At 30.3% G+C, this 27794-nt stretch overlaps 2 protein-coding genes across 2 annotated transcripts in view; both read right to left on the reverse strand.

The window, feature by feature from the left end:
• Positions 1–4193: 4193 nt before the first annotated feature.
• Positions 4194–13291, reverse strand: LOC111086946. The gene is made up of 4 exons (XM_022391851.1): positions 13074–13291; positions 12383–12506; positions 11533–11857; positions 4194–10490 (listed from the first exon to the last, which is right to left on the reverse strand). The coding sequence occupies exons 1-4, from the start codon at positions 13125–13127 to the stop codon at positions 10322–10324; spliced, it is 672 nt and encodes a 223-aa protein (XP_022247559.1). The 5' UTR covers positions 13128–13291; the 3' UTR covers positions 4194–10321.
• Positions 13292–15257: 1966 nt separating this feature from the next.
• The window catches only part of LOC111086944 (leishmanolysin-like peptidase), a 16565-nt gene continuing 4028 nt past the window's right edge, over positions 15258–27794 (reverse strand). Inside the window, exons 2-8 of the mRNA XM_022391847.1 lie at positions 26923–27001; positions 23744–23895; positions 22716–22790; positions 19503–19605; positions 17014–17095; positions 16584–16683; positions 15258–15269 (exon numbers count right to left, since the gene is read on the reverse strand). Of these exons, the coding sequence (XP_022247555.1) occupies positions 15258–15269; positions 16584–16683; positions 17014–17095; positions 19503–19605; positions 22716–22790; positions 23744–23895; positions 26923–27001 (603 nt within the window). The remainder of the gene's footprint in view (positions 15270–16583; positions 16684–17013; positions 17096–19502; positions 19606–22715; positions 22791–23743; positions 23896–26922; positions 27002–27794) is intronic.

A 27794-nucleotide genomic window follows, 5' to 3' on the forward strand; every position in this document is an offset into this window, starting at 1 on the left:
TTTCGAGCATTATTTAATTAAATAAATAATTATTTAGTGCAGTAGTACCATTAATATAAAAAGTAGGGTTAAAGGTAATACCTATTATTGTAGTTTATATTTGGTTGAATTCTAGCATACAAGAAAAAAAATAACATTCTGTAAAATGGTAGTGCGCGTGCGAACGCGTTTTCTTGTTATACACGTTACATTTGCTCTATGTATGTCGGATTAAATTTTGGAGGACTAAGAAAAAAATTTGGGTGGGCAGATGCCCCATGTAGCACCGTCACTGGTGTAGGAAGGAAGTTGCAAAGCGGGGATGCTTGGCTAGACATGGCTAATATAATTTACAGTTGCTGTATAAGTCAAATATGTGGGCTGTAATAGAAAAATATAGTGGAATTATGTGATTCCTTACTCGTACTGATATTGTATAAACACACAAAAGCATTCTTACATATCTTTAGACTAAATGACAATAGAAAACTTTTTACATAAAAACTAGAATCGACCTATAATATTGACTTTCATTTAAACCGCCCCACAATGACTGTGGCATGTCTGTGGGCTCACAACACTAAAAAACCGGGTTTCGATACTCATGGTGGGCATAGCGCATATTGCCCATTGTGTAGCTTTGTGCTTAATCTCAAACAAAGAAACAAAACAAACCACTTAAATTTGTTAGAAAGTGTCACTTTATATTTCATTAATTGATAAGCGTGACCATAATGTTTAAAAAAGTTTTTTTACGTCAACTTTTTAACAATTGCCAACTTCTACCTCTTGTAGGGGGATTTTATACTATTCAAGGCTACACATTTCCCAACAAGTACCTTCTACTTTTCATAAAACTTTTGTGTTGATATACATATGTCCCCCCCCCCCCAGTGGCACAGCGGTATGTCTGCGGTCTTACAACACTAGAAACCGGTTTTCGATACCTGTGGTGGGTAGAGTACAGATAGCCTATTGTGTAGCTTTGTGCTTAACTCCAAATAATAATAATGCTATACATATATCAATGTCGTAAAGCTTAAACTATTAAACATTTTAAGTATTGGCCCAGTTCCCAAACCTTTTGTTCAAAGACCACTTTTTTTTGGGGGGGGGGGGATTTGGCAGACCACACAACAATAGTATAATGTAAAACGCATAAAAATCACTATAATATTACCTTTTTTCCTAGGGGTGCTTATTTTGTTTCGAACACAGTTTGCTATGTTTGATATAATGTTTGCGGGCTTTATTTTCGGATTAGGTTTAGCATTCATTATGCTTTTGTATTTAGACTTTAGGGCTGCAAGTAATGAAAATTGCTTCTCGCACAACTACTTATTGGCAAATGGTATATATATATATATATAAAACAAACTGCTTTCTCTGTATGTTCTAGGTACTCTTCAGTTCTCTGAATCCGAAACTGATTGCGATTTTTTTTTAAACTCTGTCCCTGATGTTTCGTTGCAAGGGAACTCCAACAAACGTTCTTCTTTCATAGAGAAACCAGTATGCAGGTCATTTATTTTACAATGTGTGAAAACTCCCAAATAAAAATACATTTTCCCACAGTAACTCAAAAGCCTTAATATATAGTTTTGGAATTTTTTTCATAATTTATGAATATTCTTCCTGCTTATATAGCTGAATATCTAAGATCTAAAGTGTCGGGTTTACTTCGGTATCTACAAACTCTTCCTTTCTGTAATTACAAAACCTTTCTGAACACCGCCAATGGTCCATGAACCACTGTTTGGGGACTTAAAGCATACTTTCCATATTTTTTACATTTAATACAATAAGTTTATTTTTCAATTACAGTAAGTCATTAGGACGTGTTTTTTTTTTTTTCTTCAGAGTTTGAATGACATGGCTCATTAATGATTACGACATTTCAAACTTGTTGAAACACCACCTTTAAAATACTAGGATAGTTTTTTTTTCGTATTCCAAATCGGTTGTTTCTTCGGTACGTTTTCGCACCACCCGAGTCTGAGCAACCAAAATGTTGCTACATCTCCTTTTTTAACTTTTCTTTGAGCTTACGTTCGTTTTGGATATTCTTGTAAAGCTATCTGTCGGCCCTTATTTTGAATTGATTACATGGAAGACAGTCAACTCTTAGGTTACTCGAGTCAGATGTGGGATTTCACCATCACTCTTATAATACACACGCGACTAAAAAGTGCAGAGTGCGATTTTGTGGTAGCAATACGCGAATTGAGGGCCCTAACTGTTATAGTACGGTACGCTAACTACAATATGTAGAACTTTACACGGACTTTTCTCTACGTTAAAATACTTTTATTTGCGAGCTTTCGGGCCTCCTACCGGAACCTTCATCGGGCAACGTTTTATGGGATTTTTTTATTGTGTGCTAAAAGTCAACCAGATATATCCTATAATAATAGGTATCACCTTTAACCCTACTTTTTTATACTAATGGTACTACTGCACTCAAGGCATTACACAGAAGTGGTCACAATAAAGTACTAATTGCCTGCGTGGAACAACAGGTCCTCAGCAAAATCAAGTCAAGGTATAAGATAGGCTGAATTTGAGTAAAAAGCAGCAGCACTGGCCTAAAGTAGAACTTTGGTAAAGGAAATGGCAGAAAACAGATTTCCAGGATAGTATCATAGTTTCAAGTGTCTTCGGTTGTATGGATATCAACTGAACAGACTGATGTCATGATGCTATCCTGGACAAGGTAGGAGCAGGAGAATACTAATTCCTTATACTCTTGCAGACTAATGGTGCTTTGGGCCCATTGGTGTCCATGCCAAGTGTTGACCAGTGGAAGAAGAGTATCCCTGGGAAGAGTAACATACTAATGCTGGTAATCAGATGAAGCTCTGTATTCAAGGCTAATCACCAGTTTGGACCATAATTTTTTAAAATAAATGTCGAAAAGTAAAAAAAAAAAAAAGAGGAAAGGCAGCATCATTAGGAACGACCAGAAAGATATGTCATGAGCAGGTGAGGCTTATCCACAAGTGATTTGGTACATAACTAGTTTTAAAAAATTAGTTTAAAAGCTGTTGGAGTTCATTTGGTAATTCTAGGATTAAGTTGGTGAAAGTAGATACTTTTCCCACCTCTTTTTTTTTTTCTTTCTTTTTGCTAGGGAGCATTTTATCCTGAAAAAAAACTGGTGTAGTCTATCATATTTAGCATTATTTTTTCAAGTGTCTTTGGATATCTTCTAATCTATTATGACTTCTAAGCAGGACTATGTTATTTATTACAGATGAATGCTTTAAGACATATTTCAATATTTCTATAATATACTTCTGAAGTTAGAAAACAAGTAATAAATACCAAATGTTAACACAAGAGCTGCCATAACAAGCTATTAAGCCACTGAGAATGGTGTCTTGATGATCTATCCACACTGCAGTTTGGTTTGTGGAGCATGAGAAAGTATTCACTCATCTATCCTGACCTGTCCCTATCATCAGAACTTGGTACTATTGAATCATTATGGTTCAACTTCTAGATATAACTTCTACTTTTAACCACCTTAATGTTTTGTTTGTAGTGAATTGTTTTATTAATATTTATCCTCTCTCTCCTTGTTTTTCACTTCATTAGGATCAACTAACCTCTCGCTGCTGGCTGTAGAAGGGGGAATGGTAGTTTTAGGTAATAGACACTGTGGGTTTAAACTACCCACACTTTCTCCTAATTTTTAAGTTCTAGTATCATTTCACGTGAGGCTTGCAAACAGAAGTTAAATCAATATATAGTATGCCCTCATTGCTGTGTGGATGAAATTATGGAGATAACTTTCTTATTATGATGCATTCTATCCTTCCCACATTGTAGTTTGTACCCTAAATTTATTTGTCTTTTACACATAATCTTTTATTGTATGTCTTTTGTCTGAAATTTCAGAGAAATTTGTGTGTGAAGTTAGTAAACAACTGTATCAGCATGTTGTACTTCCTAATACGTTCTACCATAACTTGTGTCAAAATTTACCAGAAAGTTGAAATTGTAGAATAATAGCTTTGTCGATTTATGGTGACATTTTTTCCTGTTTATGTACATTCCTCCTAATGGTAAATAAACCAAGTGTATGCTAATGATGTCTTAACATTCCCAGTTCAAAAGCAAATAAAGTCAAATTCACTTATTACAAAAACAAATAAGACATACTTTATCAGAAACGTTTTTACTTATATATATAATTTATTTCATTACAAAAATAGTACAAAACTAAAGGCTATAAAACAACTACATTAATCTTTATTTTAATGTTGTAATTTGTTCAAAAATTTTGGACAAAATGCTGAACACAGGTAAACAGATTGTACTTTGGCTTCATGAAATTTATACATGTCATTAAAAGGTTATCTCTAAAAGCAAAATGTTAAAAAATATACTTACGAAAACAAGGTTTTCATAAATCTCAATGAAATCATTAGAAAGAAGTAGGAGTCACTTTGTAATTATAAAATGTAAGAACAAACAACTAATATAAAAAAAGGTTTTAAACTAATAAAATAGAGCCATTAGCATATGTGTACATATAAAATGGTGCACAAAAAACAAGAATAAAAAAACTCAAACTATAATAACAATTTTCTTTGCGCTTACTAGACTTCACAATCCACAGTTCTTGCTTAAGCTAAGATCTCCATTTTTTATAATCACTGAAGGCTTCAAAAACTAAAAGTTTATTAACCTGCAGTAAATCATGCAGGTTCAGAAGATAAAGATAGAGGGCATGTAAGAAAACACTGATCTATTTAATAAATAATTAAAATCAACATTTTTATATTTACACAATTTTAAAAACTTTATTGAAGTCATCAGTAGAGTGTGCTTTTAAAGCAGAAGCCATAGACAACTTCAATAAAGTTTTTAAAATTGTATAAATATAAAACGTTGATTTTAGTTATTTATCAAATTATAAAATAATACACACATGCCGATCATTCGTACTTAAAATAGTAATCACTGTTGTTAAGGGGTATAAATGTTTTTAATTAACCACTTTCGAATATTCTTTGGTTTTTTTCTGCTACTCCCCACCACATATGATGTAAAAAGATGTTTTTAAAATTTGATGCAGTAAGGATAGAGTGGAAACAAACTTGCCTTAATGTGGCATTAAGCTACTGCTCACCTGATAACAGTAAGAAATACTGGGATTACCCTTAGGGTTAGCTGTGCCTAGTTAACTAAACACTGCATCATCTCTGCAAGCTGTTAGCCAACTCCACTCCCAAATATTACAAAAAATGCATATAGACATACATGCGTAAACCAACAACAATGTGACTGTAATAACAAGATCTGACTTATCTGACAGCAGATGCCTTTCTTAAAATAATTCATTAAACAACTGGCAACAGGAAAAATTATCAAGACTAGCTAGGTTAATGAAAACCTAATGGTTAATGGATCAATTGGCCTATTTTGAGAGATAAATTCAAACTAAATTGGTCAAAAAAAAGCATAAGCTGATTAAAGCTTATAGAATTAGTTGACATGGTAAGACATTAGTGAATGTTAGCTCTTGATCTTAATTTCTCTTCTTTTGTAGCCAGAAATAAGTAGAAGTCCAGCCAGTTTAGGTAACATAAGACTGTTAAAAAAGTCACATTTTATAAAATGACAAATAACATTTACACAATTCTAAAAACGTTTTTTCTTATTTTTACAATGTGAATTTTTTAACGTTTTTTATTGTTTCCTTAGTACAGAATTTTGTGTTTCAAACTATGCTTGTGTTTGCTTGTTTTCCTCTATTGTCTGTGTTAAATTTGTTCTTTGCTTAGCAGTCCCGAACCTGCATTTTGTTGGAACTCTTTGCTCTTCCCACAAAATACAGGTTCAGGATTGTTAAGTAAAGAACAAATTTAAAATGGGTAACAAGTGAAAGTACAAAAAGTTCTATATTTAACAACACACACACACACAGTGTTCTGTTACCTAAACTGGCTGGGTTTCTTCTGTCTCGTCTGGCTGCTGGGGTCGACAAGAGAATAGTCTAGAACAATCAAGAGATAAATCAAGAAATGGGTAGAATTCTGACTAAATAATGCTTAGATAATTAGCTTAGCTGAGTAGAAGCTGATAAATTCTTGCTCAACTAACTTAACTAGTTTGAAACTGATGATTAATAAACCACAGGAAGAGATTAAAACTGATAAATGCTTACTGAAACAGCTAAATTGGGTTGTCGCTTAGATAATCAAATGAACTGAGTAAAACCTGACAAATGCTAAATGAACCAACAATACGACTAGCTAGTAACTGATGATTAGTGAACCACACAAACAGGAAAAAAATCTACTTTTTACAAAACACAGTGGAAACTGACAAATGCTTAATGTACCATCCAGAACAACTTCAAATTGATATATACCTAGTGAGTCAATTGAACTAGGCAGAAAGTGATACATTTTTAACCAACTTGACTAGTTTCAGTAAAGATAAATGCTTATAAAACTAAATGGATGTAGAAAAAAGCAAGATAAATGATTCTTATGAACCAGTTAAATGGCAATGAAAAATCAATCGACCAACTAAAATAAGCATGGAGTGATATATATATATATGGTTATTAAACAATCTTAATTACACTAAAATTGATAATAGAACTAACTAGGCAGATACAGAACTGATGAATGATTTCATACATGTAACATTAATAAATCAATTAAATGAATTAACTAAAAAAAAAGTAACAGTTTACTTAAGTAACTTTATGTTCATATATTTTAGCAACTGGACTAACTTAACAAGGAACAAATGAATAAACCAGTTTGACCAGGCTAAAATGGATAATTTTAGAGAACAGTCTAGACTAGAAAAAATACACACAGTTCATACTTTGCTGAAACAGATAAATGAATAAAAATAACTAAGTACATTTTAAACTGATGAACCAGTACAGAGATACATGATTTGCTTATCCATCTAAAGCATGTGAGATAAAAATATGTAGTAGTTTGAGTTGTTAAAAAGTGCCTTACTAGCAACTTCCTTTTAGCTAAGTTAGTAGAGCACTTGCCTGACATGTGAAAACTCTGGTGTTCAATACCTACTTGAGTAAATAAAAAAACATGCAAGCTTCTCTACATGAATATCTTTAGCTTGAGTCATTCACTTCTATCATCTTTATTTCTTGTGTAATCTGTTACAACTGGACCTCAATCTGCCTTTTCATAACTCTTTAAAAGTATTTGAGTTCAACTAGCAACTAAAACTACAGTTGATTACCTTCACTGTCAAACTCACACTTTAAACAATCACTCAACAATTACAATTTATACTCATCTAAGAGCAAGACTCAAGCCTGCTTGAGCCCATATTTAGGACCCATCTATTTAAAAAACATTAGTTCCAACAGTCTAGAAGAAAGTGATATGAAGGCATTCAAACTGCATCCCCAAGTTCAGATACTTGTCCTGTGATTTTACTATCAGAATCCCAAAAATACACAAGTCATCAAAATATTCTTCTCCAACATGTGGAAACACAATATCTATACCCGCAAAATAGCTGCAGTATAAACGTACAAAGTAATATAAGGCTCGTTTAAAAAAATATTAAACTGTTTCTTAGCAAAAAATACCAAGATAACTATGAATAATGGAATAATGTTTGTGTGAGATCTACAAGTAAAGACACCTCTTAAACAGATTCTATGAATCAACAGATGCTTAAGAGTAATATAACTACATGTATGCACTCTTCTGTAACACGGTATTAACACCAACATGACTACATTTATAGTACAATCATGAATGTACCTAAGTATCATCATATATTGATTATATATTTTTATATACAAGGAAAACAAAACAAATTTTGTTTTGGAATTTTAATCAGTACTGATAATTCCTAAGCTAAGAGTTAACAAATATCAAGTTTAACTTGATCCATCTTAAGCATGTGCTTCTATGTGAAGTGCTAACTTATTATCAAAATGAGTTCTGTTTCACACATACACACACACATACATATAAGTTCTTCAATTTTCTTTTATATATGGGCTTCACTAAGATGATTTAAAAACTGAGTCATAAAACATAACACCAAATGAAATTTACCATTAAAAAAATAATAAAATATTTGAGCAACCACGAGATTTAAATATTGAATTACACACTCCGAGGCACAAAAATGTGGAGCTAAACAGCTACCAACTTACTTTTCATGATAAGAGTAAGCTTTATCTTAAAGACAATACTGAAAAGAGAACTCCACTAGATAAATCAATGCAGTATATATAATAAACAGCTTTATAGTAACATGAGAAATAACAATAATTCAGCCCACAGCAGTGGGCCATTGTTAGGTTTCAGTTGAACCATATCCTTATGATGGTCCGCTCCTATGGGATGAAACATTGTTGTCTGTTGTAGTAACAAATCTTCCTTACCTGGTCAATGGCTTTTAGCCTTTACACTGAATATCACTTAAAAGATATTAGAGTTTAATTCTGAACCTAATGAAGTTAGAACTGAGAAAACATGGTACAAGAATTTCTTTGACTTATCTGCAAAATTATTATTGCAATTGATCAGAGATTTATTATAAATCTAGCAAAAAATAGTACATACCACACATAAAACTAATTACAACCATTAAGGGCAGGGTTGAGTATTACACGAGATAATAAAAGGAATTAAATATCTTAAGTGGAAAAAAATCAATACAAAATATTATTGAGCCTAATTAACATGTAACAATAAAGCAAAAAAAAGTTGTTACTACAATGACTTTGAGAATTTTTCAACTTTTATTATAAAAACTATTTCTAAACAATGTTGCATAAAATAAAAAAGAACAAGAAAACTTTTAGCAAGTAAGATGCATTTAGAATAATGTTACAGAAAATACCACAAAAAATGGACTAGTAGTAGTAGCACCAAAAAAAAAAAAATACTGATTCAAAGAACATAGTCTAATTATTACTGCTTTTCATTTTGTTTTGAATGAAAGGCAATTGCCTGAAATGTAGAAAAAAAAAGCAATAAATAACAGAAATGTGAGAATTACATCATTATTTCTAAGTTTTTGTTTGGCGGTAATATTTAGAGCAACGTATTAGACTGCCCAACAATGAATTAAATGTTACATTTTGTACTAGTTTCTATCATCCTTACCATCAAAGTTATGATAGTATAAAACCTGTAAAAAAGCCTTTTTTTTTATTTTATCCAAAGTATATTGTTGTAACTTATTCAAATATTGCACGTCTTCAGATAATTCTCATTCTATTGTGTGTCAGTATAAAACACACATAACAACATATTTTTATAGGTGTGAATAACAAAAAATTATGCCTTGAAATGAATTCATTTGATGGCAATTCAAAGTATAGTTAACGTTCCAATATCCTTTTTCAGTATTTTTTATTAATTTCACAACTTTGGTGAACCTTAAAATCAAAGCACCAAAGTTGACTATGTTGAAAGATTTCATTTACATTTCATACCATCAACTCTTAATACTATTTATTCAGGCCTACCTTATGTGTCTGCTTCTGCAAGCCTTTAAAATGAAAGTTAAATTTGACAAATTGGAGGCTATTTTTATTAAAATCTTTCTTGCAGAGGTGTTATATTATAATGAATTAAGTATTAAAGAACCAAATATGGATATGATTTTAAAATATAGCAGTTTCCACTTACTACTTAAAAGTTAAGAATAATCTTTCTCACCTAGTAACTGAGCACGCTCATTTCTGAACTCACTTTTTGATCTTTTGGATTCTTCTGTCAACCCTTTAAGTGATTTCACCTGAGATAAACTTATGAGTGAACTGTAAAGTTCTATGTAATTACTTGTAGTGTATTCTAAGGTCTTGCTCCCAGGCTGCATCTGTCACTAGCCACAATGAATGACTGCTTAATGGACAAGTATGACAGCTACAACCAAGAACTGAATTTTACATTTTAAAGAAAGGGCAAAAAATTAAATTTCTGTAAATATATATATATATTACAGCTTAAACATTAGAAAAACAGGTTGTTATGAGCTATTAAAGGCTTTTTCAACAATTATGCAGATTTTAAAGGATAAGCTTCTGAAAAATAGATTTTAAAGATTCACTGGTAGTCCTGATTATTATTTAGAACAAACTCTGAACTCTACAAAACCATCATTAGAATTAAGAATTTATAAAATTTTTGAGAAATATATGGCAGGTGAATCTGTGCCAAATTAGAAAATTTTTTATGATAAATATATCCTCTATTAATAAGTCTGGAACAGTTCATGTTAACAGTTAATATAAAGAGAACTCAAATTATTATACTAGAGTTTTCTAAGGTTTTGGTAATGTAATTCTGCTGGTTAAATTTTCTAGCCTGCATCAAATGTGGATCCTGTTTCTATTTGGGTGAATCCTTTGTCGATACCTCCAAAAGCTTAGGTTAACTGCTGCTAGTATTACAATACCAACTAGAAGTCCAATCACAAGAGCTAGCACCACGTATCTTTCAGAACTGGCACTTCTGCTGGTACTAGGAGCTGACACCAAGCTGGAGACAAAAAACACATTATACTGTATACTGATACATTTAATGCCTAGAAGGTTCAAACAGTTGCATTCTTTATATAATTATAAAATGTTACCTCTTCAGTACTTACACAAAGCTTTATACAAGTCTTAAAATACAAAGTGAAATTCAGTTATTAGCTAGCTTCCAAAGTTAGTTAAGCACTAAGTAATGTAATAGGTCACAATATGTATACCTATAGAGCAAAATGTTGCCTGCGTGTCCACTTTTCATGACTACACATTTTGAATGATTCCAACTAAACTTGGTTCCAAAAGGAATGACTGTTCTGTATAGTTCAAATCTTTGACAACATATTAAATACTAATAAAATGACAGAAAATTTAAACACAAACTTAAAAGTTACAAATCTTCATTTCATTATAATTAATAGAAATATTAATCATAATATTATTCTACTTAGAATTTTTTAAACTGGATATTATCCTCCATCATAAAGTTATTATGTATTTAACTGCATTGCATAGTGGAAAAGTTTTTCAGGTCATTTGTGACAAAATACATAAAAAACTATATCAAGTAAAACATAACTGAATTACAAAAAATAATCTGTAATGAAAATGATAAAATATAATGAAAAAAGTTTCTATATGTAATACATGGAACACTTTACTTTCTCACAGTGACAAAAAAAATTAGATAAACATAACATTATTGCCTGGCATAATATAGTTTAATAATAAGATTCCATTTTGTCACTAATCAAATTATTACTTGTGTTGTACCACATGTAAACAAACTTTTAATTATACGGGATAATTTGCTAGAAATTGTAAATTTTTACATTATTTAACAAGAATTTCAATAAGCTAAATTTGCTTTAATTTGATCTTATTTAACAAGAAAAGTTAAAATCACTTAAATCTCAAAATATATGCAAGAAACAACCTGAATACATTTATAGACTTTCAGGTATTAGTTTATTTTTGGTATACGAGAAAAAACATTAAAGTTATTATGTCCAACATATCATCTATATCCTACAAATATTTGAGCATCTTACTTTACACGGGAGGCTGTGGCTTTTAGGTTGTCTCCATACATAAAGCAGAACTTTCCATGTTGAGATAACGCTTTAATTCTTTGATAGGCTTGTTGATAAAGTCTTTCCGAGGCAACAGACTTTATTTTAGTTTTCCATTGAACAGTTAGAAGATAATGACTGGTCCATGACAGAGAACTCTTGTACAACCATGATTCAGGAATTTGAGTTAAATTCAAGATCTTTTTCACTGCAGCTATTTTAAAGTTCTTTAAAGGGACTCCATTTTGGATAATATCCTGCTGTGTAGGCTTGCTGAAAATCACTTCTAATGTAACTTCTTTGTCTGGAAAATTTACAGAATTAGTTTTTAATGAGACTACAAAGATAATTTGTTTGGAAACAAATTTAAATGCAAGAGATGGAACCAAGAAACTATAATTTCATACAGTGAAAGAAGCAGACTAAGCTTTTATTTTTGGGCTTTTAACAATATGTGTAGTCTGAATCATAATTTTAAAATAATTAATTAAAGAAAATCATAGGCATTAATACAGGCTCTATTACTTCCAAACTGTAATCTCTAAAACTTTTTAATATAAATATTATGGAAATGTACCTTTTTTGATACAGATTTATATACATTGATTTTGGTGAATTAAATATCATGCCACACTGAACTTCTGTTGTTTTTATATTCCGTCAAAACAAATGATACTATTCTGCAAGAAATGTTCAGCATTTTTGCTTTTTATGGGAACTTACAAACAAAAAATAAGCATAAAGGAGATAACAATTAATTATCAACTTAAAGGGGTTAAATTCCACAAGCATAAACATTCAGTTATATTAGAATATTAAATTAACTTACAAAGTTCAGTTTCTATTACAGATGAAGCTTGGTCACTTGAGGTAGTTATCAAGAAATGATGGTGTTTCAAAGTTCGACACAATATGTTCAATGGTGGACACTGCAAGATTTTTTCTTTTTTTTCCTACAACGAACACATAGTTTTGAACTTTGAAAATACACATGAAAGCTTCAGATAGGAGCTACTGACAACTACAATACTTCAACTTATCTACATTTGACTTAGCTGTGGTGAAACAATACCAGAAAAACATTCATTTTACTTGTTTTAAATATTCTTATTACTAACTGGAATTTAATAAACATATTTTGTCATATAAAAGTTTGGTTATGACAAACTTTAGAAATAAATTTTTTTACTGATATGAATGATTTCCTGACTTCCCATTCACTCTTTCCCTAACACATAACAGAAAGTTCAAAGTTATAGTATATTAAAAATTAAAAGAATCCTGTTCAGGATGAAATACTAATACACTCATATCAATAAACTTATAATTTTTGAAATGTATTATATCAAAAGGTTTTGTTCAAAATATTTTATTTACATTTTTGTTGCAAACAGAATACTAAATGTTTTTTAAAAAAAATTCTTAGTCAACGATCAGAGTGTAATGAATTGTTTTTTCTAAAGAAATATATACATGTGTGTGTGTAGACAGCAACAATCAATCTGTTGTATCCAACTTACTACTGCTGAATTATTCCAACAGGTGACAGTAGTGTCACCAACATAGACTTCCATAACAGAGGAATTGATGCAGTTGTACTGAAGACATGAAGGTACTCTCTTTCAGAAGAAAAAAAAAAAAGAGAGAAATCTTGTTACTTATGTTAGTCTCACAATGATAAAGATATAATCATATTACACTTACTGTGCTATTTATATTATTTCAAACGCTGTTTTGCAATATTATTTATTCCAATCACTGTAACACACTAGTGACATTTCAATCATGGTTCAACAATAAAAGAAAAACATTAACTGACTGAAAGAACAGGTTTGTAGATTTCTTCTTTATTAACTGGAAATAATAGTATTATTGAACCATGATTGAGATGCTGTTATTGTGATAAATAATAGTATTGTTGAACCATGATTGAAATGTCACTATTGTGATAAATAATAGTATTGTTGATTCATGATTGAAATGTCACTATTGTGATAAATAATAGTACTGTTGAACCATGATTGAGATGCTGTTATTGTGATAAATAATACTATTGTTGAACCATGATTGAGATGCTGTTATTGTGATAAATAATAGTATTGTTGAACCATGATTGAGATGCTGTTATTGTGATAAATAATAGTATTGTTGATTTATGATTGAAATGTCTGTTATTGTGATAAATAATAGTACTGTTGAACCATGATTGAGATGCTGTTATTGTAATAAATAATACTCTTGTTGAACCATGATCGAGATGCTGTTATTGTGATAAATAATAGAACACATGAAACAGATAGCAGAAGGAAAGCATGCTTTTTATTGACTACTGGTGGTATGGTAAGTTTTACTATAACTGTTAATTTTAGTTAATTGGTAAATGAGAAGTTTTCTGAGGTAATTTCATGTTGTAACAATAATAGTTATTAGTTAGATTAAAAGCTGAGTGTGTTCTATACTAATAAATATATTCTTAAACCTATTTAGTTTGTGGTTGGATTGAAATGTTGATAACCTTTAAGTGAAAAATAATGCATAATTTGTAAGATCAGGCCTGAATGGACACCACACCAAACACTATTTAAATTACTTGCATTATTTTATCAATTAATTGTAAAAAGTTATGATCCACATTGAAAACTTGTATTTTTTTTATATATATAAATTAACTGAGAACCACTGCTTCTCTCTTTATAGATATTCATATAATTTTATGAAACATAATAATTTCAGTAAGGCTTTTAACACAGTAGTGTATTTTTAGTGTCTAACCAATCACAACTGCATTATATATTACCAATGTGTAGTTTTCTATAATTATACTGACTTTCCTGATAAGATTCTAATTGTACATGATGGCTTTAGTGTGTACTTTTAAACTTGCACTTATTCCTTACATAACACTTGTTATAAGTCTTTTTTATGATTCTGAAAATTAATAATATTTTAAACTTTCATGATCTTTATAATCTGTAAAAGTTTATTGATGTAATTGTACGTATAAGCTGTACTGAGGATTTCTAAGTCTATTTTTTTCAACTTTAGACATGACGCAGTTTTATTCAAATTTCTGTTTATCGAGTTTATGAATATATTTTAATATTTTACTTTTGCTTTCTTGATATTTTTAGTTAAATGTTTTCATTGATTCTGTTTAGTTAAAATTAGAAACTCAAATTCTGAAAATTTTCTAATCTTTTATGCCTTGAACGTAACATTATATTATTAATGATACACATAACATTGTTTTAAACAGCAAGAATGTTCACGATGGCTGTAGTGTGTACTTTTATCTGTACTTGAAACAATAAGTTAATTATACATAATGGCTTTAGTGTGTACTGTTATCTTGTAGTTGAAACAATAAGATAATTGTACATAATGGATTTAGTGTGTACTGTTATCTGTAGTTGAAACAATAAATTAATTGTATACGATGGCTTTAGTGTGTACTGTTATCTTTACTTGAAACAATAAGTTAATTGTATATGATGGCTGTAGTGTACTTTTATCTTTACTTGAAACAATAAAATACAATTAACTTATTGTTTCAACTACAGATAACAGTACACACTAAATCCATTATGTACAATTATCTTATTGTTTCAAGTACAAGATAACAGTACACACTAAAGCCATTATGTACAATTAACTTATTGTTTCAAGTACAGATAAAAGTACACACTACAGCCATTATGATTAACTTATTCTTTCAACTACAGATAACAGTACACACTAAATCCATTATGTACAATTAACTTATTGTTTCAAGTAAAGATAAAAGTACACACTACAGCCATTATGTACAATTAACTTATTGTTTCAAGTAAAGATAAAAATACACACTACAGCCATTATGTACAATTAACTTATTGTTTGAAGTAAAAATAAAAGTACACACTACAGATAACAGTACACACTAAAGCCATTATGTACAATTAACTTATTGTTTCAAGTAAAGATAAAAGTACACACTAAAGCCATTATGTACAATTAACTTATTGTTTCAAGTAAAGATAAAAGTACACACTAAAGCCGTCATATACAATTAACTTATTGTTTCAAGTACAGATAAAAGTACACACTAAAGCCATCATATGCAATTAATTTATTGTTTCAAGTACAGATAAAAGTACACAATACAGCCATCATATACAATTAATTTATTGTTTCAAGTAAAGATAAAAGTACACAATACAGCCATCATATACAATTAACTTATTGTTTGAAGTAAAGATAAAAGTACACACTACAGCCATCGTATACAATTAACTTATTGTTTCAAGTACAGATAAAAGTACACACTACAGCCATCATATACAATTAACTTATTGTTTAATGTACAAGACTTTGTTTGACTTAATCTTTTACTTCATTATCTCAAAACCTAGAAATAAGTGACAGATTTGGTACTGGGTATTAATCACAAACGATATGTTGAAGCACATAAGAGAAAAATTTCAATTTTATGCAAGAAACCAAAACAAAGCTAGTACAAAGTTCTGTATCAGGTAAAATCTCAAACAAGAAATATAAAATACTACAATAATAATTACGAGCTCTCCTAATAAATTATACAATTACTTCAAATACAATGTTTTGCAAATACCATCAACATATCTTATAACCTATACAGTTAAAAACGTAACATGTTTGCATGTATAGGAATTGAATTAATAGTAAGGAAGTATAGATGATGTCACTATGTGTAATGGAAAGGCGGGGGGTAGATAGTACTATGCATTGCAAAGGAAAAGTTATTTGGGGAATGGACCTGTCATCTCTCAGAGCCACATTTCTGACAGTAGTATTTATGTGTTAAGGTTCTATGTATGAGTATTTTTATTTGTTTATAGACATTTAGAATACTGTAATGTCAACCTGTTGAGTTTTAATTCTTGCAAAGCACAAGTTTTCTCTCTATTTTGGGATTATAAAGTCAATTTAGTAGAAATAAAAGACTGAAAATAAAAAATCTGCTAACTTTACTATGTATATACAAATGCACTCAAGAAAAAGAGAATACTTACAGTAACGTTGGGTTTAAAAATGCCACACTCATGACTGGGACTAAGTTTTTGACAAGTGGTAACAGTACGATGGAGAAAATCACATCCTTCTTGAACTGAGCTAAAAAAACACCAACAACATTAGTGACACTAATTATTTACTCACTTTGTATATTAAAAAATTATAGAACTTTTATTTTCAACTATCTACAATTACAAAAGTTACCTCTCACACAAGAACGTCTTATGCAGATATGGAATTCGTGATAACCTTTGCTTTCATCACTGTCTTTTACTGTTCTGATGTAATTTATAATAATGTTTCTCTATATACATAACACAATACACTCACTGAATTATTTACATTTAAAGTTCTGCCTGACTTGTTTGATTTTATAGTACTGCCTTGGAACAAAAGAATTTTGAGGCTATCAACACAAACTCAACCTACCTGGGATTACACAACAGTGAGGTTTGACGTTCAACAGATGTGCTGGAACAGGAACTTGGCAATCCAAATTGACAGCCCTGATCTATAAGAACCACATGACAGACATAAATTTGAAAGAGCCTGTATTCATATGCCCACAGCTCAGCATTTAAAAATTGTATTAAGGAAGAAAAATAAATAAAATCAAAAACAAAGCACTCTTTTCACCAACACTTTAGATCTTGCTGACCAGTAACAAAATTGTATCTGCCTAATTCTTATACAGTATTTTACAGTACAAAAATGTTAATACATTAACACTAAAATCAAACTCCAAGTGTGAACATAAGACAGTGAAGAAAAATGGGTCACTTTACAAAAACACTCGAACTGTGACTTTTTGTAACATTCTTAGAATGTACTTCTTCCTGTAACACTAATGCAAGCTTAAGTAGTTACATAAAGAAATAACATTAAGTAATAATTTTTTCATATATACATACAAAACATTCACACTACACTGAACACTTTCAATAACAACAAAAAAAGAAAAAGGCTTTTCACATCCAAATGTACTAATTATCCTATTTCAACAAAGCTTACTCTTTTCTTAGTGACTAAAATCTGTTGGTTTGTTATAGTGCTCATTGTTTTTGTAGTGAATAGAATCCCAGACTTTGGCATCGTAAGTCTACAAGATTACCACAGATCCACTGGGGGATGACTGAAATCTGGAAATTATTTGTGATAGAGTTCAACTTAACAATTACGACTGCAGTGACAGTACATAGAGGACAGATCCTTAGCGCTAAGTTCCAGATAGTTTTATATACATGGATAAAGAAAAAGCCAATGAACTGACACAGACCTGTCAACCAGGAGTGCTGAATAAGCTTGTACAAAAGACATGTTTGAATAATACAAATGTTTATCTTTTAATGAGAAAATTAACTGGTGAATTATAATCTGAAAAGTTATGTTGGAAGGTGTAAAATCTTTTTTTTTCTAGGAAGTAAAAGAAAGATATCCAGTGAAAACGAAGGCAGTGATGTACTCAAGGTTTCTGGTAATTCAAGCAAACTGACAGTATCATTGTAGGGGTTTAACCTTTTGTGAAGAAGTTTTTAAATTACCAAATACAGAGAAAAAAAACTTTTAGATTTTGTAGATATGATGAACTACGATAGTTCTAATATTTCAAACGAAACTGTGAAAAACAAAGCAGATAAATTGAAAGTTCCGACAAAAAGGTATGGTATGATAAAAATGAACATATAATGAGTAATGTTGGAGAAGGAATATTCACTATAATTCTGAACTTACTATGTAAATCTACACAAAATGTGGCAAGCTTTTAGTAAAATATACAAGTATGTTCTTCACAAAAAATCAGATGTATTACAAAAATATTTGTACTCTAGATATGTCTGTGAATTAACAACACACTAACAAAATTGACAACTGTATAGTCGTCTCTAGTTGACATTAGTGATTCATTCATTAGTCGATTCACTCATAAAGTAGTAAGTATCCAGATTATTGTTAAAAAAAATTTATACCAAGTTTGTTTGTTTTTTGCAAAATGCAACCTCCAGATGATGTTTATCATATGAAACAAAGGATAATTCAAAAATTACTTGGAAAGAAAAAACTAGGTGAAAAATAGGAAGTATAATCCCATGTTACAATAATACAGTGGTTCACAAAGTTATGAAGCTATCACACCCCCCTGTTTACTAGTATGGAGGGGATGGGAGTTGAAACTAACTGATTAATTGATTATAATTAATCTGTTGATTAGCAAACTCCACTATTTGTCCAACTCTAGTCAACATCACCCACCCTCAACTGTTGGGCTACTCTAATTTAGTAGTGGGATTGACTGAAAGGGCAAGCACGTTCAGTGATGGGATTTGAACCCATGACACACAGATTATGAGTCAAGTGCCCTAACCATCAGGCTGACTAAACTAACACCTGGACAGAATGCAAGAGTTGCATATCATAATGGACAAAGTGCTTGTTTAAAGTTTTCAACATATTATAGAGAGGGGATGCAAGTATCTTTCTTCCCTGGAAAAGTATTTATCCTGTTTTTCTTGTGCCAAGTATGATATTTTGTAAATAAATGTGTGTTGTTTTTTCTTAATGATTCCATTCATATGTGTTAATCTGTACTATTTTTTACTTTTATGGAGTGCATTTAAAGTAGAAATAAATAGTTCAATGTGCTTTTATTTTTAACTGATTTATTGTAGTATTTGTTATCACCTGTAGGTTTTCCCAACCAACTTTGAAATAAGAAACAGACTATGCAATGTTCAATACCTGTAATCCTTCTTTTCTTATGAAGTTAATAACAGAAATTACTAATAAGTAACAGGTGAAACACAAAGTTGACATGAAAATTCAAAATCACTCAGAGGAAGAGATGATACAGAATAATACTGCTTGTGTTTTGAGACAGGGCTATAAAACAAGTCACTCTATCTATAAATAAATTATCTCACCTTTTCCCCAGACATAGGAGTCAACAGCTGTGAAGTTGACTTTGTACCAGCCACTGTCAGCTAGCAGTGCAGCAGTCATCACATCAAGTGACACAAATCCTGCCTGAAATTTGAAGCAAAGAATACAGATGAGGAGGTACTGTATTAAACAGTGGTAACCATTTTTTTCATTTTGTAAACTTATTTTAATGTTTTATTCGTACATCCTTAATGTAAGGTTGTGGCAACCAGATGTCAACTGTTGTCATGTTTGGTAACCTATACAATCACTTTAGTATATATATTAATTCTTTCACTGCCATGTTTATATATAGTGCTAGGTTTATTGTTGAAAACACAATAAAAACTATAAAAAAAAAGAAGAACAGTTTTAACGTCTCATTACTTATCTGAGACTTGAAATTGGTAAACTTTGGGAATACCTTTCTTCATTGTGGTACAAAATTTCAAACTCATATTGGTTAATATAAAAACATTCAAGGTTAAAATAAAGGTTATATAGTGTATGTATTCCACATACACTACTGTATACATAATTAAGGTGTTTACCAGCATCTGTTGGCTTCCTGTAAAGTCCTGTGGTATATGAATTATGTGTCTTGGAATGGGAGCTTGTTATCTTTTTTTCTACTAAAGATATCACACTAGCCTTTCTATCAAGAGAACTCAAGATTGAATTTTGGTCCTTAACACTATAAACACAGTTCTTCTTGGGAGTTAACTGAAGATGAAGTAAATTAGTAGCTGAAACATAGGAATATAAACTAGCTGGTAGTTAGAAACTAGTAATTAACCAAAAGCTAACTAACCATGATAACATTTGTTTACTCTTCTTAAAATATTTTTCTAGAAATGCTTCACTAACAGTCACAAAAAATGTCTCTATTTCTAAAACTACTTTAAAAGAAAGTTCCAAACATTTATATGTCTATTATACAGACATATGAGGTTACAAACATAAACATTACAATATACAGGAAAACTATGTCAAGATAATAAAAAATAACTATGGATTATATAAGTTCTCTCCTGTAAGAGCTAACGCTACTTAGTCTTCATCACTTGAAGTTATAAGATAATGACTTTTAATTATATTATCTTTTTTTTAAAAAAGTCCTTGATCTACAAGTGGTAAGTTGAATATAATATCAACAATGTTAATACAATAACAAAAACTTCAGTGTTTACAGAAAACTAAAATTAAAGTGAAAATACTGTTTTAATTCAAGAAACAAATCATCTAATACTTACAAAAATGTTATTAACTAATTAATATATGTAATCTCTTGTAAATTTCTGTTAACTTGCTTGTTTACAAATTACAGATGATGAATGGGAAATAAGTATTTGAAACAAAGTTATTTATTCCTTATAAAGTGGGTTTTGTTAAATAGCTACAAATGACAGTTACCAGTGTTCAGTATACTTCTCACTCAGTTACATTAATGCTTTTAAAATGAAACTTACTTGAAATTGTCCTTTCAGTTTTGCTTGCCAGATTAAATTCCAGAAATACCATAATTAGTAACATTTATTAAGTGAGTGGAATATTTTACATTCATCATGTATAACAGTTACATTGCATGTGCAATCCATTAACTGGAAAATGTATAAAAGCTGAGGAGTCTATTTTGTAGAAAGGAATTAAGTCAAAATCACAAAACATTAAGTTTTTTTAACCATTGAAATATTAAAGCTCCATGTATTGTTATTGAATGCTTAGTTAAACTTACAGAATTACCTGAAAAAAAATTTACTTGGTACTACATTATGTTCATAATAGCTTCGAGTGAGAGAACTGGACATGCTATGACAAATATAAAGGCTAAGTTTCTTTAAAATCACGACTCCCTCAGTTTGGAAGTATGCTTCAAAATAAAGAATTTAATATGCATGATTTTTTCTCACTATTCCTTAATAACAAAACAATCATGATTCCTGAAATGAAACCATAATTTTATAATAAAAAGTTTATATATATATAGCTTACATTTCAACTTATCGTTATCATACATGCTGTAGTAGTTCTAATGGAAACTAACTGAGAGTACCTGTTAAGAAAGTAAAAAATGTATAAAGGTCAATGTTAGATAATGTTTTCCTTCCTTCTTTATTTTGTTATTAAATCCCTATTGACCACATTAGATGCTAATTACATCGCTTGCTGTGTGAAAAGTAATAATTGACTCACCTAACTGATAAAGTAATTGTCTTTAAATTCAATGCCAAAAGTCTATAAAAAAGTGAAAATATACCCTATTTCCATTTTCATATTCCTCTTTTGGAGGAAATCCTAAAACGAAATAGCCCATGAACACCATCAAACATTTTCCAGTTACCCTACAAAAATTTTTGTAACATGGAAATGTGCTCTTTTTCAGAGGCTTTGTTACCCCCCTCCCTTTTATGGCTAAAATTCTAAAACAAATTAACCCATGTACACTGTCAGACAGTTTCCAGTTACTTTTTTTTACCAAAAATTACAGTAAGTGAGCCGAAAACTCTGTGTGATGGATGCTAACACACACACATAATGAATCATCTTTACGATACAACGTACACTTGTATGACAAACAGCAAGATACATGTCATTAACAAGTTACAAGTATCTGTTTCTATCTTGAAACTTTTAAACTCATAAATCAAGAAGTCTATCGGGTATATCGTGTTCATGTCTACTGGTAATGTAGGTTTATTGAATTTGTAAGACAGGGATTATTGTTCTGTGTGGTGAAGTAAAAAATAATAATATTTAGCATCATATTTACAGAAGTATTACAATGCCATTAAGTAATTGTCTGATTATACAATTCTTTAACATTAAGTCAAGGCCCTTCCATGCTCAACTTGAGTAATCTACAAAATAAAAATCCTACGTAAACTTCTTCTCATGTGTTTTTTTTTAAGAAGCATTCAATGGTTAACATAATTCTAATTAAACACAACCTTACATTTATATAAAGAGAGAGAGAAAAAACACAAGACAAACGTTTCAACTTATATTGAGCTAATAAATATAAAAAATGGATATATGTAATAATATTCATGTATTATAAGCATAAAAGAAAACAAATGTATTTATATTAAATCTGATGTATACTTCAGACGGAGAACATCTAAAAATGTATCCTAAGTTTTGTAATAACCAGTGGCAAATGTTTTTCCTACAACTAAAATGAAATGTTTACAACAAAGTTTCAAAAACAATCTTACCTCTCCAATTTTTGGTGTCATCATACTTCCATACATCATTAAGGGGTCCCAGTGAGATCCTCCAGAACCATCTGGCTGAAATTACATGCAATTTGAGTTAAATATTTGGGTAATCTTGACATAAAATGTTGGCTACATATCCAATGAACTGATTAAAGCTGTAAAAAAGCATCAATTATCATTTTACTATACAGATATCTCATTTTACACATTGAAAGCAAATATGCTCATAGATTCTGTCTCCCATTTTATAATTTTTTTTTCTCTGTTAATACGATCCAATTAGCTCTAATACTACAGTAAATAATCAAAATATGATTCTTTAATTCGTACCACTTTATGAGTTGTGGACTACTTCACACAATAAAGCTGTGACCTAATGTGGATCTGTTTTCTAGTCTAACGAACCTGAACAGAACAAGCAGTTAATATATGTTTTGTATCTGAAACCATCTGGTGAAACCAAAAAAAAAAATCAGGTAATTCTATTTAGTTTGTATCTGTAACTTAATACACATGTCACCTGCTACTTACCAAATAAGAAAAACACTGAGACACAAACAGAATATTTGTGTAATAATTTACAATCTACATTAATAAAAAACAGCTTTGTCTTATCTCATGGTGGTTTCTTTTGTTAATCCTGAAAAATCCCAACAGTGACAACTGTGTTTAAATAAGTTAAAAGAATATATTACTATTGAGTATAGTGTCCTTTATGATTTCAAAATAGCATTTAAAATACACTTTTGGCTGCCACAAATCCAACCCAGCAAGAAAGTGCTGGCATTGAATGGAAAGCCTAAAAAAAAAAAAGAAGTCTGTGTCAGATAAAACATAGACTTAAAATCTTCTTTTCAAATATTTCTAAATGAAACCCACAGTGAACTTACTATACTGCATAGGAAAAAAAAAAAAAGAAACATATGCAGTCAAAATTGAGTGTATTCACACTTGTTAGGCCTGAAAAAAAAAATCTCACAACTTTTTAAGATATTTTTGAGTGCTCTGAAACAAACAATATTCACCAGTTTATCCAGAGGAGCTCCAAAGTCAGTTATATCACAGTTATAATGCTGTTTTGTGAAGTTAACAACTGATGGTAGTACTACACGAGGCACTCCAAATAAGTCCATGACAACTGTCCTTTTCCACAGTGGGCATTGTTGATCTTGTAATGCTGTAAGGCATAACAAAACACATAATACACAAAAAATTCATTGATTATCATATTAGGAAACATATGTAAAATATTTTAAAATATTTCCTAAATAAACAGCTTTAAGACATTATCCAAAAGTTGTTTGGCTGCAAATGAATAAAACAAAATAATAATAATAATAATATATAGGATAAATGTGATTGTGGAAAAATTCAACAAAAACATGATACAAAGTAATGTTAAAACTATTATAAAACTTAATATGACTTCAATAAGAGAACATTTTAAAATTTATCTTGCTCTCCTATTTACTTTCACAACGGAAAATATGCCATATTAAGCCTCTCCCACAAGTTCCCAGCTGGCATCCAAGGTGGTTCCAGAGGAATTATATGAGATTTAAATCAGGACATTTTGCTGATCAGTTTATGATCTCAATAGTTTCTTCTTCAAGGTAAACTGCCCTTTGGAGCACAATAAGATTTTTATGTTTATTCATGCTTAAGCCTACCAACACCATAAATGAACCACCACTCAGCAGCACATGGAAAATGCAATAAAATGGCCTTGCATTCTCACAATGGTACATGAGAAACAAGCACACACATAACAAATGGTATACAGACATTCTCCAGATCACATTTAACACAAACTTTTAATATACTTTCTTAGTGTATATTGGTTTTATATATGAACAACTTTACTTGGATTCCAATACTTACATATAAGAAAATTAGTACAAAAAAAAGGATATACATAAGACAGTAAAAGAGTAACTGTAAAATTTACACAATCATTCACCAACTGAAAAAAAATCTTCACTTAAAGACCTCAAGTAGAGAAAAAGTCCTTACAGCTGTATATAAGTATACAATAAATAACTGAAAGGCTCCTCAGAAACACACTAAATAAAAGGAAAGCACAAAACAAGGAAAGTGTGAAATTAATTTAAAATCTAAACATCAATAAGCATAATAAAACGAAAAAAAAAAAAAACAACAGAGAGGGTGTGTGTGTGTAAAGATTTAAGTTTTCAGATTTCTAAAACTTGTACTGTAGATTGTGTTAATACGTAGTTTGATTGCCATAGCATGCTGTGTTGCAAATCATAAGAATACAAGTTGATATATTCATATTACAATATAATTTTTGTGTAATATACATACATACAGGATGTCCAGATTTTAATCTGACTTCATAAACAGTGCTAGATGACAATCTGATAACCAGTTCATTTCTACAAAATGACCGTGGAATTTTTTTTTATCCTCATTCAAACCATACAATTACACTTTAAACGTTGGCATTCACCTTAAGATTATAACTAAATACTGCTGATTAAACAATTACTAACAAAACAGTATTTATTGAAGAAATATTATAACTTGGATGACAAAAAAAGTCATTTAATGATTTAAGGCCAGTTTAAAATGTTGGTTTGGAAGATTTTTATAAATGATAAGTTATATATATAGACAGATAATCTTGTGTCTTATTGTTTGTTTGATTGTAATTAAGCACAAAGCTACACAAAGGGCTATCTGTGCTCTGCCCACCACGGGTATCGAAACCCGGATTCTAGCGCTGTAAGTCCGCAGACATACCGCTGTGCTACTGAGGGGCATGTCTTATTGTTATCAATTTGTTTTGGATGCATCTTCCCTACTTTCTCAAATAATGTCAAGAATAGGAGTTATAACAGGCTAATAAATTGCTGTACTCAACAACAATAGAACTACAATCATTATGTAGGTTTTATGTTCATTAACATAAATCTAAAAGGGTAGATTATAAAATACAGATTTTTCTTACTTTAAGTAGTTTTTAACCTTTATAATGCCAATGTTTGCTTTTCTCAGTAATCCATTTGTATACCTTTCCTGAATTATTAAATATTAATTTTTTAAGTTTCAAGTCTTTTATAAAATCTAAACTGATCATTAAGTGGAAAATTTTAAAGTCCTACTTAGGACAAAGGTGTAAGAGATGAGTACATGTGAGCTTCTACACATGACAGTTAACCATCTTTACATTCACTATCCTACTAATATATGCATAATACCTTCAAACACATTGTATAAATACCAAAAATATTTGCTTTTATTGGCAAAGATCAGGCTAACAGGTTTAAGGCAGCAGTTGCTTACTCATACATATATGTAGAAGTTGCATCTATATAAATATAACAGTACTGTCTGTTGTATGTCCATGTAACTACTTCGCAGGGTATGGATGGATCTACATCAAAATTGGTAAGAAGGTTCACACGGATACATACAAATTTTCATTTCTGCATTTTACAATTTTTATGGACTTTTTTGCATTTTTTTACCTTTACTTCACTCCCTGAAGATGGATCTTCACCAAATTTGGTATGGAAGTTCATTGGGTCCATGGGGAGATGCATAAAAATTTTCAATTTTGCAGTTTTTATTGGCGTTTTTTACCACTACCTCGCCCCCTGTTTATGGATCTTAATCAAATTTAGCATGAAGGTTTGTTGGATCCATGCGGTGATACATCCCAATTTGTGGTTTCACATATCACGACTAGCAACAAGTTCCTGGCTACCATCTTGTTCCAAACTCTTGTGTGAAGTACTTACTTAGTACTAAGTCATGTGTGACTGTGGGAATTGGCATTGAAATGTTCATTTAGCAAACTTTAGTAAACAATTATTTAATTCCTAGTCAGATTGGGATATGATCATGATGTACACACCTAAAATTTGTGATTCTCACATAAATGTAAATGAATATATCCACTGTTATATGGAGTGTGATCAATTACACACCGAAGGCGAAATAAGAAGCATGTCTCAAAATTGATGTTTTAATACTTGTAAAGAAAGTAAGAACTAAACACAAAATTTTATTGTCTTAGTATGACAATATAGTGTAAATAAAATACAAAAATATATATAAAAAATAAAAGTACGTTAAAGGTTTCTTACGCTTTGTTTTAACATGTAAAAAAGTATTTTAATCGCGTCTTACCTTTGTTATAATTAGAAAAAGAAACTGCTAGTTCAAAAGAACTACTGACCTGTGTCTGAACAGTCTCTGAACTTTGATCGAAGGTCTTGTGAAAAACCAAGAGCATGAATAAGTTCATGTATAGCAGTCTACAGAAAGAAAGGTTAAATTTTATGATTAAAATTATAAAATTCAAATTGAAAAAAACAACACTTAAAAAAACAGATGTTAGTCTACGAGTTTTAAACAGAAAAGAGGAATACACTGCTAGAACTGATATTTTATTTTAAGCACATCAAAATAATTTGCTAGTTATTGTTCACCACATCTTTACACTTTCTTCTCAAATTGCAGTCTTTGCTATTTTGTAACATATGCAATCTGATTAAATGCAACAATTTAATATATAGTGCCTATAATTTTTCAAGTATCATGGAGGTATTTATCCCCCCTTTAACAAAAGGGAAAGTAATATTATGAATGCATAAAGCTATTTGTATCCTTTACAATAGATGTTCGAATTAGACACCATATTATAGAAATAAAAGCTTTGAAACAAATATCTGACAAATTCATATTTACTCCAGATATTCAACATATTATTTAGTTTATTTACACTACAGTGAATTAATGGAAACATTATTTCTTTACTTATGGCATCACAGTATGTAACATAAACTGATCAGCTTCTGTACCCAGACTAAGCACGAAAAGTCTTCACACACACACACTTAGTTCTATAAAGAATATCATACAGTTCCACTGAAATTAAGACTTTAAACCTATACACATTATTCTAATATACACCTGGAAAAAAGTTAAGCACCCCCGTGTTTTTTTCAAGTGATTCAAATTCGACGTTCTTGTGACTGATTATAAATTACCATTCAATCTAAACGTGTTTATCAAATGAAATTATGCATTATTGGGCACAAGAAAACA

The sequence above is a fragment of the Limulus polyphemus genome, unplaced genomic scaffold (assembly GCF_000517525.1).
Source record: "Limulus polyphemus unplaced genomic scaffold, Limulus_polyphemus-2.1.2 Scaffold1574, whole genome shotgun sequence".
NCBI classification, from domain to species: Eukaryota; Metazoa; Arthropoda; class Merostomata; order Xiphosura; family Limulidae; genus Limulus; species Limulus polyphemus.